At 43.1% G+C, this 19,381-nt stretch overlaps 1 protein-coding gene across 8 annotated transcripts in view; it reads right to left on the reverse strand.

Annotated features, from left to right (window-relative positions):
* The window catches only part of SPIRE1 (spire type actin nucleation factor 1), a 280,087-nt gene that overhangs the window by 101,369 nt on the left and 159,337 nt on the right, over positions 1-19,381 (reverse strand). For all 8 annotated transcript variants that reach the window (XM_058438667.1, XM_058438665.1, XM_058438666.1 and 5 more), the window contains one exon: positions 2,589-2,819. In XM_058438667.1, the coding sequence (XP_058294650.1) occupies positions 2,589-2,819 (231 nt within the window). The remainder of the gene's footprint in view (positions 1-2,588; positions 2,820-19,381) is intronic.

Here is a 19,381-nt window from a genome sequence, read left to right on the forward strand (position 1 = left end):
AACAACAGGTGAGGTTGTGATATTCTCCAATAAAATTTCTAATAGAATTGGTAGTCTTCAGTTTTCCTTCAATCTATAAAACCTTAAAAAAAAATTTCTTTTTCTTTCTTCCTTTTTTTGAGACAGAGTCTCACTCTGTTACCCAGGCTGGAGTGCAGTGGTGTGCTCTCAGCTTAATGCAACCTCCACCTCCCAGGTTCAAGAGATTCTCATGCCTCAGCCTCCTGACTAGCTGGGACTACAGGTATGCGCCACCACACCTGATTAATTTTGTATTTTTTTAGCAGAGACAGGGTTTCCCCATGTTGGCCAGCTAGTCTTGAACTCTTGGCCTCAAGTGATCCACCTGCCCCGCCCTCCCAAAATGCTGGGATTACAGGCACTGGCTATCGCGCCCAGCCGTTTTTTTTTTTTTTTTTTTTTTTTTTCTTTTAAATAGAGACGAGGTCTCACTATGTTGCCCAGGCTGGTCTCAAACTCCTGAGCGCAAGTGATCCTCCCACCTGGGTCTCCCAAAGTGGTGGGATTACAGGTGTGAGCCACCATGCCCAGCCAAAAACCTGTCTTCGTAAGCACCCTTTTAACTATTCATTTTTCATATAATGATAGCAATAAGTTAGGGAACCACAGTAGCTCAAATTAAAAAATAAAAGGTATCCATTCAAACTTCTAAATGTCCAATAATTTATTTTATAAGTTAAGATATTTAATGTCATTGAATAAGAATTTTAAAATTCCAATTACTCTCTGGATCTCATCTTCCAAACCTGTAGTTTAAGACAGCAATCTGGCTATGACATGTTACATTACTGGTGCCAGGGTTGATTTTATGGACCTAGTTGGTCAGGTGGGTGTTCCTTCCCTCTTTCACCACTCCTTATGCATACTTCCCCCAACACACACACTACCAAAACACTGTTAGCTCACTTTCAGATGTATGAGTGGTTTTGCTTCTTAATGTAAAACCTTTTACTCTTCATTTTTTTTAGTCACTATTTATCAATGGTCTTCCACAGAACAAGCTGGTCATTTGTGGTCTGCAGAAAGTTTAACTGGCCTTTAAGTGTGTTTACATGTTTTTAAAACACAAACCTTAATATCTAGAAAACATAAAATAAATAAACACATCAAATTTCTATTTGTTTGTGTATTTATATATGTATTTTATGTGTATAGCCTGTTGATTTAAAATGAGAAGCACTACACATCTTAAAAGAACTAAAGAATATTTCTGAATTTCATAATAATAATAACTTGTATAGTTCTTTCCAGAGTCCTTGAGAGTTGTACCGTCTAAGGAGGCCTAAGGAACAGGGGCACTCAGCACACCTGAAAACTACCATTGTCACAGTGCCTCTATATTCCTGTCTCTGAAACACTTCATGAAAAGTTGGAAAGTAAGAGATACACCATTCACACTGCTTATAAAACCTAGTAAACATCATATATAAGTAACTGAAAACAGAATGCTTTTATGGCTAATTTGACAATTCTGTTTGATGTTAATCTCTGTACATTTGGCATGGTAGAAATTATGACCTTCAAGTATATAGCAAAATTTAAAAGAGAAAAATTCAGTATAACCGACCAAACTTGCTTCATTAAATATAAATACCACTAAGCAGGTCAAGAAAACCTAAAACAATCAGCTGTGATACTTGAGATGCAAAATCTTCCTGTAAGTAAGTGGATCATAGTTGTTATTTACTCTAGAAAAAGGAAATACAGAGGTCAACTTAAGACATAATGCCCAGTCAAGCTGATACATGATATGTAATGATAAGGGGTATATAATATCTAAAAGCGGTTTCTTGAGTTATGATTCAATCACAAATGTCCATGTTCAGGCTGCTGACAAATCTGGGAACTATTATTAAATGCTGAATCACCATTCTTTTTATTATTATTATTATTATTATTATTATTGAGATGGAGTCTCGCTCTGTCACCCAGGCTGGAGTGCAGTGGCGTGATCTCGGCTCACTGCAAGCTCTGCCTTCCAGGTTCACACCATTCTCCTGCCTCAGCCTACTGAGTAGCTGGGACTACAGGCGCCCGCCACCACGCCTGGCTAATTTTTTGTATTTTTAGTAGAGACAGAGTTTGACCGTGTTAGCCAGGATGGTCTCGACCTCCTGACCTCGTGATCCACCTGCCTTGGCCTCCCAAAGTGCTGGGATTACAGGCGTGAGCCACCGCGCCCAGCCTCTTTATTATTTTTAAATAAATGTAGATATGTGTCAGCCATTCAATTTTTAAAAAATAATAGGCTGGACACAGTGGCTCATTTCTGTAATCCCAGCACTCTGGGAGGCCAAGGCAGGAGGATCACTTGAGCCAGGGGTTCAAAACCAGCCTGAGCAACATAACAAGACCCCATCTCTGCAAAAAATTTAAAAATTAGCCAGGTGTGGTGGCATACACCTATAGTCCCAGCTACTCATGAGGCAGAGGCTGCAGTGAGCCATGATCACACCACTGCACTCTAGCCTGGGTGATAGAGTGAGACCCTCTCTCCAGGGGAAAAAAAAAGAAGAAGAAATAACAACTCTTGAAAAAAACAAGTACTGCATAAAACGCTGCCTTACCTTCATGACATCTCTGTATGACCGAATAGCTGAGATTTTTCTCTTTTCATCTTCATCTTCCAGGCCTTCTTCTGCAGCCTCATAGCCCTCATCATTGCTACCGTCAGCTTCTACCGTGTTGGCCATGTGATCAATGAGCTGCTCTAGGGGAGGGCTTAATTCCCTTTCTTCATTCTCCTTCAAACCGTAGTCCAGTGCTTTATAAATAATAATTCCCAAAGATTCAATGACCTAGGAACATTTAAAAAAGTGGTTAATGGAGATGACTGAAGAGCTTTCTAGGACTAATTGTGAGGCATAAAATGTTTAGTATGATTTTTTCCCTCAAACCAACATACAACACATACACAAACCCTTTTTATATTCTCTTAGATTTATACTTTGTGTTAAAATCTGTATTTGCCATTCATATATAAAATATTAAGCGAGGTGATTTTCCACATTTCCAAAAGGTATTTCTGAGAACAGATACAGTTATCAAAGAATATATCCTCTCAGAACTCTTATGTCAATGTTTACCTAATTAGAGATTCACAGATATCCCAAGTATATGAAAGATTGAAAACTCAGTTATGGGTAGCAATTAACTTAAGCCTAAACAACAACAAAAATCTATTCATATCCATGTGTACACACTTCTCTAGTTCCATTCAATCACTGAAAACACATCTCTGTCAGATGATGCAAACAAATGAGAGACCTTTTGCAAACCCTGAATTTTCAAGGCAGCTAACAGATAACCCTCCCTACCACACACCTCCATCAATATTACTGCCAGGCAAATGAACCTCATTTATGAACAGCAGATACACCACTGTTGCATACCACCTTGACAACTGCTCCAGACTTTGGCCAATACAGGAAATCCCACTTTATTTCTCAATACTGCCTTTCTGCTATATAAAAAAAAAGTCACATATAAAACCTTTTAATTTTATTGTTCTCTCTCTCTCTCTCTCTTTCTCTCTCTCTCTAAAGAACACTGGCAGCCAGCACGGTGGCTCATGCCTGTAATCCCAGCACTTTGGGAGGCTGAGGCGGGTAGATCACTTGAGGTCAGGAGTTTGAGATCAGCCTGGCCAACATGGCGAAACCCTGTCTCTACTAAAAATACAAAAATCAGCTGGGTGTGGTGGCGTGTGCTGGTAATCCCAGTCTCTTGCAAGGCTGAGGCAGGAGAATCGCTTGAACCGGGGAAGCGGAGGTTGCAGTGAGCTGACATTGCGCCATTGCACTTCAGCCTGGGTGACCGAGCAAAACTCTATCTCAAACAAACAAACAAACAAACAACAACAACAAAAAAAAACAGGCAATGAAGCCAAATAATTAAAATTAAATCCTGACTTTTACCACTAGCCAGCTGCCTCAGGACAAATCATTTTAGTGATGACTTTTCTCATCCGTTAAATGGGGATGTCAATGATACCTCCATTTAATAAGATTCTGTTAAGACTATGCATTCACTATGCATGGAAGTACCTGGTATAATATCTGACTTATTACAGGGACTCAATAATGTTCTCACTGCCCTCTCCTTCCTTTAGCCCACTCTTTTCCAATGTTTATCAGTTACTCCCAAAATAAAATCTTTCATTTTCATTATTTCATTTATAGCTGGTAATACCACATTTTTTAAAAAGTGCATCACAAATAAAAAAGAAAGTCAGAAGTTTCTAACATGAGTTAAACACAAAACAGTCATTGACTGTAGCTCTTAAAAGCACTCACTCAAAATTCTCTACAAAAATTCAAAAATTCTCTACAAAATCTGAAATCTACTTTACCAATGAAATAACATTTTCTCAACACTAGCATTCAAAGTGAATATCATGCTTAAAAATTCTTCTAAGTTTTTAAACAATACTGTTTTAAAATATTTCTTACTGAAAATATGTAATATTTTCACTGGATTTATGGTCTGACCTGGCACTGTAGTCATTCTTTTCTTTTTTTTTTTTTTCTTCTTTTGAGACAAGGTCTCACTCTGTCACCCAGGCTGGAGTGCAGTGGTACAATTATGGCTCACTGCAGCTTCAACATCCTTGGGCTGAGGTGATCCTCCCACCTTAGCCTCCCTAGTAGCTGGGAAAACAGGTACACACCACCAGGCCTGGCTAATTTTTTTTGGAATTTTTTAGAGATAGGGTTTCACCATGTTGTCCAAGCTGGTCTCAAACTCCTGGACTTAAGCAATTCGGCCTCTCCAAGTGCTAGGATTACAGGAATGAGCCACCACGCACTATTTTCTATTATAAAAATGAATTTAAACAGTGGATCTTCTAAGTTCCGAGGCAATTGACTACTTTAGTTATCCCTCCTGGCAGTGTCCCAGGACAACCCCCACTTTGTCCACCAGCCTGTTCAGGAGAAGGTACCATTTCAGTGCTTCCCTGGCACAGGGTACACATTGCTCTCACAGCATGTACCATTCTCACCACAGGCAGGTGCTGCTTAGGGCAGGGATTTTAACTTTCAAAGACAGCAGAGCCTAACACTGTGGTGTGCATTAGAAAAAAACTTGTTAAACTGAACCTAGGGCAGTCGCTTTAACTATCAGAGCGTCCTACTAATACAATGAAAGCCTCAGAAATCAAAAAGTTAGATTACATTCAGTATATATATTTTTAAGGCTGAGAAGGTCTTGTTGCAATTATTCCCAGTGAGAAATCACAATTAACTGAGTTTTACATGATTGGATGACTCTAACCATCTATACAACCCTCTCCTTCTTTTTTTGTTTTGCTTTTTGTTTGTTTGCTTCTGTTGTTGTTGTTTTTTGTTTTTTTTTTTGAGACAGAGTCTCGCTCTGTCGCCAGGCTGGAGTGCAGTGGCGCGATCTCGGCTCACTGCAATCTCTACCTCCCGGGTTCAAGCGATTCCCCTGCCTCAGCCTCCTGAGTAGCTGGGAGTACAGGTGTGCACCACCATGCCAGGATACTTTTTTGTATTTTAGTAGAGTCGGGGTTTCACCATGTTGGCCAGGATGGTCTCGATCTCCTGACCTCGTGATCCACCCGCCTCAGCCTCCCAGAGTGCTGGGATTACAGGTGTGAGCTACCGTGCCCAACCAACCCTATCCTTCTTCCTAGGGAGGTGGGAAAAACCCTGTTATACAACCCTATCCCCTCCTCTAGAGCTGGGGGGAGAAAAATCACAAAACCATTGCAAACACCAACACCAGCGATGGCTTCTAACCATAGCAAAGACCCAAGAATCACTCAGGAAGCTTGCTCTTTTCTCTGCTCAATTACCTTGCCTACAGGAGCTAATCCATTCTTCTTCAAGAAGTCATTTTATATCATCTTTCTCTTTAATCCAACACTGTTTTCTGCCTCTCTGGGGCTCAGCTCCAAATAAAACAATCATTTTCCCACTTTCAAATGTACAAACTGATAGGAATCTATACTTATTTGCCCTTCCTTCCTTTCACAGTGGAGGAGTAGGTCTTATATTCCTGTTTAAATGTCAGCCCCACTCTCCTAGCCCCTCATACCCTCTAGTGCAATCCCATTTCTGTGCTCCCTTTACCAGTAAAACCTCCCGAAAGGGCAGTAGCAATGCTGATGGTAGCAATGATGAGGGCTATGAGGCTGCAGAAGGCCTGGAAAATGAAGATGAAAAAAAGAAAAATCTCAGGTATTCGTTTGTATAGAGTCATGAAGGTAAGGCAGCAGTTTATGTAGTACTTGTTTTTCTCAAGAGTTGTTGTTTCTTCTTTTTTTTTTTCTAGAGAGACAGGATCTCACTCTGTCACCCAGGCTAGAGTGCAATGGTGCGATCGTGGCTCACCGCAGCCTCTGCCTCCTGAGTAGCTGGGACTACAGGTGTATGGTGACACTGGCTAATTTTTAAATTTTCTGCAGAGATGAGGTCTTGCTATGTTGCTCAGGCTGGTTTTGAACCCCTGGGCTCGAGCAATCCTCCTGCCTTGGTCTCCCAAAGTGCTAGGATTACAGACATGAGCCACTATCTGTAATGAGCCCATCTCTCCTTTCCCTCCTTCCATTCACTGTTTAATTCATTCTCATCTAACGTCTTTCCTTTTGAAATCACTGAAACACAAATACTAAAGTCACAAACAATCTCTATATACGAAGTTTAACCCATCCTCATCCTAAATGACTGCTTAATAGCATCCAACACAAGTGACTCATTTCTTCTGTTCTAAACACTCTGGATTCTAGATTTTCTCTCAGCAACTACTTCTCAATCTGTCTACAGGTCCTTCCTCCTGCAACTGTTTAATTGATGGAGTTCCTCAGAGCTCATGCACTCTACTTTCTTCCAAAATCTCTTGCAAAGTGCTCTTATACATAGCCAATGCTATAAATACAACACGTATTCCGATATTTCCTTAACTTATATTACTAATCTACAGTTTGTCTCTGGGATGCAGGCAATATATCATATGGTCTACTTAATACTTCCATGTGAATAAGTAATAAGTACCTCAAAACCATAATGTTTGTTTATTGTCTACTTTCTCCACTAAAATGTAAGGTCCATAATGCTTTGGATCTTGTCTATTTTGCCACCATTGTGAACAAAATGCTGTATGTTATACAGCACTTGGTTCATAGCAGATGCTAAATAAATATCTCATAATTAAATTGGTAAGTTGCTTTATAGCAGTAATACATCTACTTCTGAGTTCCTTTTTGTATATATAAAATAAAATATTTAGTAGAAATCTTTTCAAAAACTTATAGAATTGTATTCTTAAAAGTCTGGGTTGTGGCCGGGCGTGGTGGCTCACACCTGTAATCCCAGCACTTTGGGAGGCCAAGGTGGGCAGAAAAACACAAAAACAAAATTAGCCGGGCGTGGTGACAGGCGCCTGTAGTCCCAGCTACTCGGGAGGCTGAGGCGGGAGAATGGCATGGCAGGAGGCAGAGCTTGCAGTGAGCCGACATCACGCCACTGCACTCCAGTCTGGGTGACAGAGCGAGACTCTGTCTCAGGAAAAAAAAAAAAAAAAATCTGGGTTGAGAGTGGGGTGGAGCAAGATGGCTGAATAGACAGCTTTATTGATCATCAGCCCTGCAGGAACACCAAATTTAACAACGATCACAAAAATGGCACCTTCATAAGAACCAGAAATCAGTACCAGGTTTTAACTTCAGATCACTGAAAGGGGCATCAAAGAGGGTAGGAAAGACAGTCTTGAATTGCTGATGCCACCCCTCCCCCACCTCCTGGCAGCGGCCATGGGCTGCAGAGAGAGAATCTGTGTACTTGGGAAAAGAAAAGCACAGCAATTGTGAGACTTTGCACCGAATTCAGTGCTGTCCTGTCACAGGGGAAAGTAAATCGGGCTGAGGCCAATGCCCACTCACAGAGGGAACATTAAGACCAGCCCTAGCCAGAGAGGAATCGCCTAAATGCCTATCCCAGTAGTGGGAACTTGAGTTCTGGCAAGTCTTACCACTGCGAGCTTAAGTGTTCTGGGGCTCTAAATGAACTTGAAAGGCACCCTAAGCCACAAGGACTGCAACTCCTGGCAAGTCCTGGTGCTGAGCTGGGCTCAGAGCCAGTGGACTTGTGGGGTACATGACCTACTGAGACAGCAGCCAGGATGGCTAAAAGAGTACTTGCACTATCCCTCTCCCAACGCCAGGCAGCACAGTCCGCAGCTCCAAAAGAGACCCCTTTTTTCCACTTGAAGAGAGGAGAGGGAAAAGAGGACTATGTCTTGCACATTGGATACCAGCTTCAGCCACAGCAACACAAAATAAGGGAGGAGACCACCCCTCGTATTGTCTTATGCCGAATTTCTGCCTCCAAAGAAGAAGTAAAAACTAAAAGGCAGAAATGAAATCCACAAGCAGACAGCCCGGCATCACACCCTTGGCCTGGTAGTTAAAGATCAACCCCTGACCTAACTGGTTCTTTGCATAAAAAAAGCACTGTGAAGATCCCTGTCCTATTCTGTTCCATTCTAATTACCAGTGTATGCAACCCCCAGTCACATACCCCCTGCTTGCTCAATCGATCACGACCCTCTCACGCAGACCCCCTTAGAGTTGTGAGCCCTTAAAAGGGACAGGAACTGCTCACTCCAGGAGCTCTCTTGAGACAGGAGTCTTGCCGATGCTCCCGGCCGAATAAATCCCTTCCTTCTTTAACTCGGTGTCTGATGGGTTTTGTCTGCGGCTCTTCCTGCTACAAGAACACCAGGCAGTCATGAGACCCCCATTCCAGGCCCTACCTAATGGATTTCTAGGTATACCCTGGGGCGGAAAGGAACCTGCTGCCTTGAACAGAAGGAACCAGTCTTGGCAGAATTCATCACCTGCTGACTAATGAGTCCTTGGGCCCTAAATAATCAGCAGTAATACCCAGGTAGTACGCCATGGACCTTGGGTTAGACTACAGGATGAGTTGGCTTCAGGTGAGACCCAGCCCCTTCCCAGCTGTGGTGTCTAAGGTGAAAGACTTCTTGTGCTTGAGTAAAGCAGAGGGAGAAGTAAAAGGGGCTTTATCTTGCAATTTAGGTACCAGCTTGGCCACGGTGGGGTAGAGCACCAAGTGGGCCCTTGGGGCTCCCAATAAGAGGACTTGGCTCTAGGACAGCATTTCCGGATCTGCACTGGGCCAGAGGGGAGCCCACTGTCCTGAAGGGTGAGCCCAGGGCCTGGCAGCATTCACTAAAAACTGACTGAAAAGGTCTTGGGCCCTCAGTGACCATCAGCAGTAGCCTGGCAGTACTCCCCATGGGCCTGTGGTGGTGGCCATGGGGTGAGGCTCTTCTGCCTGTGGAAGAGGTGAGGGAAGAGTGGGAAGGACTGTGTCCCATGGTTTGAGTGCTAGCTCAGCCACAGTAGAACAGAATACCAGGCAGAACAGTAGGCAGATTTCTAAGGTTTCTGACTCCAGTCCCTAGTGACCAGACAGCATCTCTAGACCTACCCGGGGCCTGGGGGAACTTGCTGCCCCGAAGGGAAGGACAAAGGCCTGGCTGGCTTTGCTACCTGCTCAGTGTAGAGCCATAGCGCCTTGGGCAAATATAGGCAGTAGCCAGGTAGTGGTTACAGTGGAGACTTGGGCAAGACCCAATGCAGTGCTGGCTTCAAGTCTGACCCAGTGCAGTCCCAGTGGTGGCAGCTACAGGGGTGCTTGTGTCACCCCACCCCCAGCTCCAGGTAGCTCAGCAGAGAGAGAGAGAGAGAGAGACGAGAGAGAGAGAGAGAGAGAGAGAGACAGAGAGAGAGAGAGAGAGACTCTTGTCTGTTTGGGAGAACAGATCTTCTAGACAGAAAATCAACAGAGAGGCTGGGGGCCATGGCTCATGCCTGTAATCCTAGCACTTTGGGAGGCCAAGGTGGGTGGATCGCTTGAGGTCAGGAGTTTGAGACCAGCCTGGCCAACATGGCAAAACCCCATCTCTACTAAAAATACAAAAATTAGCTGGGTGTGGTGGCGGGCGTCTGTAATCCCAGCTACTCAGGAGGCTGAGGCAGGAGAATCACTTGAATCTGGGAGGTGAAGGTTGCAGTGAGCTAAGATCGTGCCACTGCATTCCAGCCTGGGCAACAGAGCAAGACTCCATCTCAAAAAAAAAAAGACAGAAAATCAACAAAGAGACATTGGACTTAATCTGCACTGTAGACCAAACAGACCTAGTAAATATTTACAGAACATTTCATCCAATGGCTACAGAATACACACTTAGTACATGAATCATTCTCAAGGATAGGCCATATGTTTTGTCACAAAACAAGTCTTAAAACATTCAAAAAACAAAAAACTGAAAAAATATCAAGCATTTTATCTGACCACGATGGAATAAAATTAGAAATGAATAACACGAGGAACACTGGAAACTATATAAACACATGAAAACAATATGTTCCTGAATGACCAGTGGGTCAACAAAGAAATTAAATAGAAGTGAAAAATTTCTTGAAACAAATGATAATGGAAATACAGCATACCAAAACCTATGAGGTACAGCAAAAGCAGTACTAAGAGGGAAGTGTATAAGCACCTACATTAAAAAAAAAAAAAAACTTCAAATAAACAACCTAAAAATGCATCCTAAAGAACTAGAAAACTCCAAATTAGTAAAGGCAAAGAATAAAGATCGGAACAGAAATAAAAGTGAAACAACACAATATAAAAGATCAACAAAACAAAAAGCTGATTTTTTGAAAAGACAAATAGAATTGACAAACCTTTAGCCAGACTATGAAAAAAAGACAAAAGACCTAAATAAATAAAATCAAAGATGTAAAAGGAGACATTAGAACTGATACCAGCTGGGGGCAGTGGCTCGTGCCTGTAATCCCAGCACTTTGGGAGGCCGAGGTGGGTGGATCATGAGGTCAGGAGTTCAAGACTAGCCTAGCCAAGATGGTGAAACTCCGTCTCTACTAAAAATATAAAAATTAGCTGGGCATGGTGGCACGCATCTGTAATCCTAGCTACTTGGGAGGCTGAGGCACAGAACTGCTTAAACCTGGGAGGTGGAGGTTGCAATGAGCTGAGATTGCACCACTGCACTCCAGCCTGGGCAACACAGCAAGACTCTGTCTCAAAAAAAAAAAAAAAAAAAAAAAAAAGAACTGATACCTCAGAAATTCAAAGGATTACTAGTGTCTACTATGAACAACTACATCCCAATAAATTGAAAAATTTAGATGAAATAGATAAATTCTTAGACACATACAACCTACCAAGATTGAACCATGAAGAAATCCAAAACCTGAACAGATAAATAGTAAGTAATGAGCGCAAAGTGATAAAAAGCTTCCCAGCAAAGAAAATCCTAGGACCCAATACCTTCACAGCTGATTCTACCTAACATTTAAAGAAGAACTAATACCAATCCTTCTCAAACTATTCTGAAAAATAGGAGGGAATATTTCTTCCAAACTCATTCTCAAAGGTGAGTAATCCCCCGACATCAAAACCAGACAAAGACACATCAAAAAAAGAAACCTACAGGCCAATATCACTGATGAATATTAATGCAAAAATCCTCAATAAAGTACTAGCAAATCAAATCCAACAACACATTAAAAAGATCATTCATTAAAACCAACCCAGTTGTTGCATAGAGCTGATAAATTTCTCCGAATAAACACAGAAATTGATTCTCCCAGTCTTAACACTTGAGGAAGTTTCATTTGTCTTATCCAAGTTCCTTTCTCAGAAAACCACCCATCAGGCCTCCCAGAGTATCAAGGAGCTGAAACTTACCAGATCACTGCACCTGGACAATGAGAGGTCAAATCCCCCACCCATCATGATTGCCTAGCCGACCACCTGCTTCCTGTTGACCAACTTCTTTTCCTTACTCCTCCCTAACTCTTGTTTTCCACACATGGGTACATTTCTTCCCTGTATATAAACCCCTAATTTTAGTTGGCCATGGAGATGATTTGAGACTGATCTCCCATCTCCTCGGCTGCAGCACCCAATTAAAGTCTTCTCCCCTGGCAATAACTGTTGTCTCATTGACTGGTTTTCTGTCCAGCGAGCAGCAGTACCTAAACAGAATCCCTGGCACTTTGGCAACAGAATGAAAACCAGACAAAGACTTCTCAAAAAAAAAAAAAAAAAAGAAATTTTGGATACTAAATACCTAATTATTAAAAAAGAAAAATAAAAAATCTACAAGCCATTATCACTGATGAATGTTGATGTAAAAATCCTCAACAAAATTCTAGCCAACTGAATTCAACAACATATTAAAAAGATCATTCATCCTAACCAAGTGGGATTTTTCCCAGGGATGCAAAGATGGTTCAACATATGCAAATCAATCAATCTGATACATCATATCAACAGAATGAAGGACAAAAACCATATGATTATTCCAACTGATGTTGAAAAAGCATTTCATAAAATTCAACATCCCTTCATGATAAAAACCCTCAAAAAACTGGGTATATAAGGAACATATCTCAATACAATAAAAGGCATATACAAGTAACTCATGGCTAGTATCATACTGAGTAGGGAAAAACTGAAAGCCTTTCTTCTAAGATCAGGAACATGATAAGGATGCCCCCTTTCATCACTGTTATTCAACACAGTACTGGAAGTCCTAGCTAGAGCAATCAGACAACAGAAAGAAATAAAGGGCGTTGAAATTGAAAAGGAAGAAGTCAAATTATACTTGCTTGCAGATGATATGACCTTATATTTGGAAAAACCTAAATCTGAACCCCTCCTGAAAATCTATTAGAATTGATAAATTCAGTAAAGTTGCAGGATACAAAATCAACATACAAAAATCAGTCACATTTCCATATGCCAATAGCAAACAAGCTGAAAAAGAAATCAAGAAAGTAATCCCATTTACAATAGCTACAAAAAAAATACCTAGGAATTAAAGTGAAAGGTCTCTATAATGAAAACTATATAACACTGATGCAAGAAATTGAAGAGGACACACAAAAATGGAAAGATACTCGATGTTCATGGATTGGAAGAATCAAAATTATTAAAATGTCCATATTATCCAACGCTATCTTACAGATTCAATACAATCCCTATCAAAATACTAACGACATTCGTCACAGAAATAGAAAAAAAAATCATAAAATTTACATGGAACCACAAAAGATCCAGAATAGTCAAAGGTATCCTAAGCAAAAGGAACAAAACTGTAGGAATCATGTTAACTTTAAACTATACTACAAATATACAAACAATACTGTGTCTGGAATTGGTGGGTTCTTGGTCTCGCTGACTTCAAGAATGAAGCTGCAGCTCCTCACAGTGAGTGTTATAGTTCTTAAAGATGGTGTGTCCAGAGTTTGTGCCTTCAGATGTTCAGATGCATCCGGAATTTCTTCCTTCTGGTGGGTTCATGGTCTCACTGGCTTCAGGAGTGAAGCTGCAGACCTTCGTGGTGAGTGTTACAGCTCTTAAAGGCCCAGGGCGTCTGGAGTTGTTCGTCCCTCCCACTGGGTTCATGGTCTTGCTGGCTTCAGGAATGAAGCTGCAGACCTTGGCGGTGAGTGTTAACAGCTCATAACGGTGGTGAGGACCCAAAGAGTGAGCAGCAGCAAGATTTACTGCAAAGAGTGAGCCTCCACAGTGTGGAGGAGGACCCGAGCCGGTTGCCACTGCTGGCTTGGGCAGCCTGCTTTTATTCCCTTCTCCGACCTCACCCATATACTGCTAATTGGTCCATTTTACAGAGAGCTGATTGGTCCGTTTTGACAGGGTGCTGACTGGTGCGTTTACAAACCTTGAGCTAGACACAAAAGTTCTCCAAGTCCCGACTCAGGAGCCCAGCTGGCTTCGCCTAGTGGATCCTGCGCTGGGGCTGCGGGTGGAGCTGCCTGCCATGCGCCCGCACTCCTCAGCCGTTGGGCGGTCGATGGGACCGGGCACTGTGGAGCAGGGGGCAGCGCCCGTCGGGGAGGCTTGGGCCTCATGGGAGCCCACGGCAGGGGGGCAGGGACAGGGCTCGGACATGGCAGGCTGCAGGTCCCAAGCCCTGCCCCGCGGGCAGGCAGCTGAGACTCGGTGAGAATTTGAGCGCAGGCAGGCTGGCAGTGCTGGGGTACCCAGCGCACCCTCTGCAGCTGCTGGCCCGGGTGCTAAGACCCTCACTGCCCAGGGCCGGTGGCGTCGGCCAGCCGCTCCAAGTGTGGGGCCTGCCGAGCCAGTGCCCACCCAGAACTCACGCTGGTCCGTGAGCGCCCGGGGCAGCCCCAGTTCCCGCCCGCACTTCTCCCTCCATACCTCCCCGCAAGCAGAGGGAGCCAGCTCCAGCCTTGGCCAGCCCAGAGAGGGGCTCCCACAGTGCAGCGGTGGGCTGAAGGGCTCCTCAAGCATGGCCAGAGTGGATGCCAAGGCCTGAGGAGGCACCAAGAGCGAACAAGGGCTGCTAGCACATTGTCACCTCTCACTACAATATACAAATATATATATATATATATAAAATACCACAAATATACAAATACTACAACTATATTACACTACAAAGCTACAGTAACCAAAACATCATGATACTGGCATAAAAACAGATACACAGACCAATGGAACAGAATAGAGCACTCAGAAATAGATCCATACATCTACAATGAACTCATTTTGGACAAAGTTGTCAAGAGCATACACTGGGGAAAAGACAGTCTCTTCAATAAATGGTGGGAAATAAATGAGAAAACTGGATATCCACATGCAGAGGAATGAAACTAGTCCCCTATCTATCGCTATGTACAAAAATAAAATCATACTGCATTACAGACTTAAATCTAAGACCTCAAACTATGAAACAAATGTGTCCGGAATTGGTGGGTTCTTGGTCTTGCTGACTTCAAGAATGAAGCCGCGGACCCTTGCAGTGTTACAGTTCTTAAAGATGGTGTGTCCGGAGTTTGTTCCTTCAGATGTTTAGATGTGTCTGGAATTTCTTCCTTCTGGTGGGTTCCTGGTCTCGCTGGCTTCAGGAATGAAGCTGCAGACCTTTGTGGTGAGCGTTACAGTTCTTAAAGGCAGCAAGTCTGGAGTTGTTCGTTCCTCCCATCTGGAGTTGTTCGTTCCTCCCATCTAGAGTTGTTCGTTCCTCCCATCTAGAGTTGTTCGTCCCTCCTGGTGGGTTTGTGGTCTCGCTGGCTTCAGGAGTGAAGCTGCAGACCTTCGTGGTGAGTGTTACAGCTCATAAAGGTGGTGCGGACCCAAAGAGTGAGCAGCAGCAAGATTTAGTGCGAAGAGCGAAAGAACAAAGCTTCCATAGTGTGGAAGGGGACCCCAGCAGGTTGCCACTGCTGGCTTGGGCAGCCTGCTTTTATTCCCTTATCTGGCCCCACTCACATCCTGCTGATTGGTCCATTTTACAGAGAGCTGATTGGTCTGTTTTACAGAGAGCTGATTAGTCCGTTTTGACAGAATGCTGATTGGTGCATTTACAATCCCTGAGCTACACACGGAGTGCTGATTGCTGCATTTACAATCTTCCAGCTAGACATAAAAGTTCTCCAAGTCCCCACCAGATTAGTTAGATACAGAGTGCTAATTGGTGCATCCACAAACCCCAAGCTAGACACAGACTGCTGACTGGTGCATTTACAATCCTCTAGCTAGACATAAAAGTTCTCCAAGACCCTACCCAACTCAGGAGCCCAGCTGGCTTCGCCTAGTAGATCCTGCACCAGGGCGGTGGGCGGAGCTGCCTGCCAGTCCCGCTCTGCGCGCCTGGCGCGCCTGCACTCCTCAGCCCTTGGGCGGTAGATGGGACCAGGAGCCGTGGAGCAGGGGGTGGTGCCCGTTGGGGAGGCTCGATCTGCTTAGGAGCCCACGGGGTGGGGTTGCGGGGGCTCCGGCATGGCAGGCTGCAAGTCCTGAGCCCTGCCACGTGGGGAGGCGGCTGAGGCCTAGTGAGAATTCCAACACAGTGTGGGCAGGCCAGTCTCTCACTGCCCTGGGCCGGCGTTGCCAGCTGGGGGCTCTGAGTGCGGGCCTAGCGAGCCCGCACCCACCCGGAACTCGTGCTGGCCTGCGAACACCACGCGCAGCCCTGGTTGCTGCCCGCGTGTCTCGCACCACACCTCCCTGCAAGCAGAGGGAGCCGGCTCAGGCTCCCACCAGCCCAGAGAGGGGCTTCCACGGTGCAGCAGCGGGCTGAAGGGCTCCTCAAGCACGGCCAGAGTGGACATCGTGGCCTGAGGAGGTGCCAAGAGCAAGCGAGGGCTGCTAGCACGTTGTCACCTCTCACTACTACAAGAAAACATTGGGGAAACTCTCCAGGATGTTAGACTGGGCAAAGATTTCTTGAGTAATAACCCACAGCACAGGGAACCAAAGCAAAAATTGACAAATGGGATCACATGAAGTTAAAAAGCTTTTGCCAGTGAAGAAAACAACAAAATGAAGAATCAACCCAAAGAATGGGAGAAAATATTTGCAAACTATCCATCTGACAAGAGGTTAATAACCACAATATATAAGGAGCTCAAACAATTCTACAGGAAAAAATCTAATAATCTGATTAAAAATGGGCAAAAGATCCGAATAGACATTTCTCAAAATAAGAATTAGAAATGGCAAATAGGTATATGAAAAGGTGCTTGACATCATTGATTGTCAGAGTAATGCAAATCAAAACTACAATGATATCTCATTCCAGTTAAAATGGCTTCTATCTAAAAGGCAATAACAAATGCTGGTGAGGATGTGGAGAAAAGGGAACCCTTGTACACTGCTGGTGGGAATGTAAATTAGTACAACCACTATCGGGAACAGTTTGGAGGTTCCTCAAAAAAGTACCAATAGAGTCCATACGATCCAGCAATCCCCCTCCTAGTTATATACCCAAAAGAAAGGAAATCAGTATATCAAAGAGGTATCTGCACTCCCATGTTTACTGCAGCACTATTTACAATAGCTAAGATTTGGAAACAACCTAAGTGTCCATCAACAGATAAATGGAGAAAGAAAATGTGGTACATATATCTGATAGAGTATTATTCAGCCATGAAAAAGAATGAGATCCTGTCATTTGCAACAACATATAGTTATATGTCATTATATTAAGTACAATAAGCCAGGCACAGAAAGACAAACTTCATGTGTTCTTACTTATTTGTGGGAGCTAAAAATTAAAACAATTGAACTTGTGGAGATAGAGAGCAGAAGGAAAGGCTGAGTGCGGTAGCTCACATCTCTAATTCCAGCACTTTGGCATGCCAAGGTGGGTGGATCACTTGAGGTCAGGAGTTCGAGACCAGCCTAGCCAACATGGTGAAACCCCATCTCTACTAAAAATACAAAAAATTAGCCGGGCATGGTAGGATGCGTCTATAATCCCAGCTACTTGGGAAGCTGAGGTGGGAGAATTGCTGGAACCCGGGAGGCAAAGGTTGGCAGTGAGCCAAGATCACCCCACTGCACTCTAGCCTGGGTGACAGAGCAAGACTCCATCTCAAAAAAATAAAACAAAACAAACAAAACAATAACAACAAAAAGAACAAATAAGACTAATATTTGCTAGCACAACAGGGTGACTACAGTTTAAAATAATTTAACTGTACATTTAAAAATAAGCAAAAGAGTATAGTTGGATTGTTTGTTGCCCAGGCTGGAGTGCAATGGCATGATTTGGCTCACTGCAAGCTCTGCCTCCCAGGTTCAGGCGATTCTCCTGCCTCAGCCTCCCGAGTAGCTGGGATTACAGGCATGCGCCACCACGCCCAGCTAATGTATTTTTAGTAGAGACGGGGTTTCTCCATGTTGGTCAGGCTGGTCTTGAACTCCCGACCTCAGGTGATCCGCCTGCCTTGGCCTCCCAAAGTGCTGGGATTACAGGCTTAAGCCACCATGCCTGGCCATTAAATTATTTTTACCAAGACCACCATCACCACTATCATCACCTCCCATCATTTTATTACTACATCTCCACAGTCTCTTATCTAAAATCTTTAAGGTTAGCTGTGTTTGTGAGTTCATAATTTTCAGATTTTTAGAAAGGTTTATTAAAGACATCCCATATCTTTTGTACTTTTCCTAAGTGGGATCTGGGTCAGAATCCTATAGTCAACACATTAATATTCCTATAGTGAAATATATGAATATTTACAGCTAGCAGGAAAAGAAAAACTATTTATATACACAGTCTCATATCAGTTCAGGTTAAATTTTGCCACCAAATGAGTTTGGGTGCCACAACTGCAAAAGAACTTTTGATTTTCTGAGCTTTTTGAATTACACAATAACAAATAAGGGCTGTACAATAGTACTATCACCAGCAACATTAGTACAATTGTCTGACCTCTGGGAAGGATTGTGAGTTAATGAGATTGACAATAACAGCATCCAAGTTAAGTTTACAAAGTTTTCTTTTTGTAATCAGAAAACCAGCATTCAGTTTGATTCATTCTTTCTTATTAGTGGGAGAGCAAGGGAAATAAGAAGGATGGCACAGACTCTATATCCTACCCACATTTTCATCCACTAAAATGTTCTAACATCAGAGATTTACAACCTTGTTTATGCTATGGACCTCTTTAGTATTCTGATGAAACCCATTAATTTCTTATCTTAATAATGTATTTGTTTTGTTTTCTGTTTCTGAGACATGATCTCACTCTGTCACTCAGGCTGGAGTGCAGTGGTGTAATCATGGCTCACTGGAGCCTTGACCTTCTGGGCTCAAGTGATCCTCCCATCTCAGCCTCCAGAGTAGCTAGGACCACAGGCACCTGCCACCAACCCCTGACTAAATTTATTTTATTTTCTTAACATTTTATTTTATATTTTTTGTTTTATTTTATTTTATTATTTTATGTTCCAGGATATATGTGCAGGATGTGGAGGTTTGTTACAGAAACATGTACCATGGTGGTCTGCTGCACCCATCAACCCATTACCTAGGTATTAGGCCCAGCATGCATTAGCTATTTTTCCTGATGCTCTCCCGCCCACCGCCCCTAATGCCTGGCTAGTTTTTTTAAAATTTTGTAGAGACAGGGTCTCACTATGTTGCCCAGGCTGGTCTTGAACTTCTGGGCTCAAGTGATCCTTCTGCTTCTGCCTCCCAACGTGCTGGGATTACAGGCATGAGCCACCACACATAGCCTATAGTAATGTCTTTAAATGCATACAACATAACTTCTAAGATTATAAAATAAACTATACTAAAATATAGTTACCACAGTAACAAAATTATAGTTTCATGTATACGCTTCTTTATACATACATTAAATTACATGATATTGGCAGATGCAATTAATTTTAGAGTGGTGATGAGTATATTTGAGATATCTGCAACCACTGTAATTTAACATGAAAAGATCTGTGTTTTCTATTGGTGACAACACGAATATGCTAATACT

Source organism: Hylobates moloch, unplaced genomic scaffold, assembly GCF_009828535.3.
Source record: "Hylobates moloch isolate HMO894 unplaced genomic scaffold, HMol_V3 SCAFFOLD_5, whole genome shotgun sequence".
Taxonomy (NCBI): domain Eukaryota; kingdom Metazoa; phylum Chordata; class Mammalia; order Primates; family Hylobatidae; genus Hylobates; species Hylobates moloch.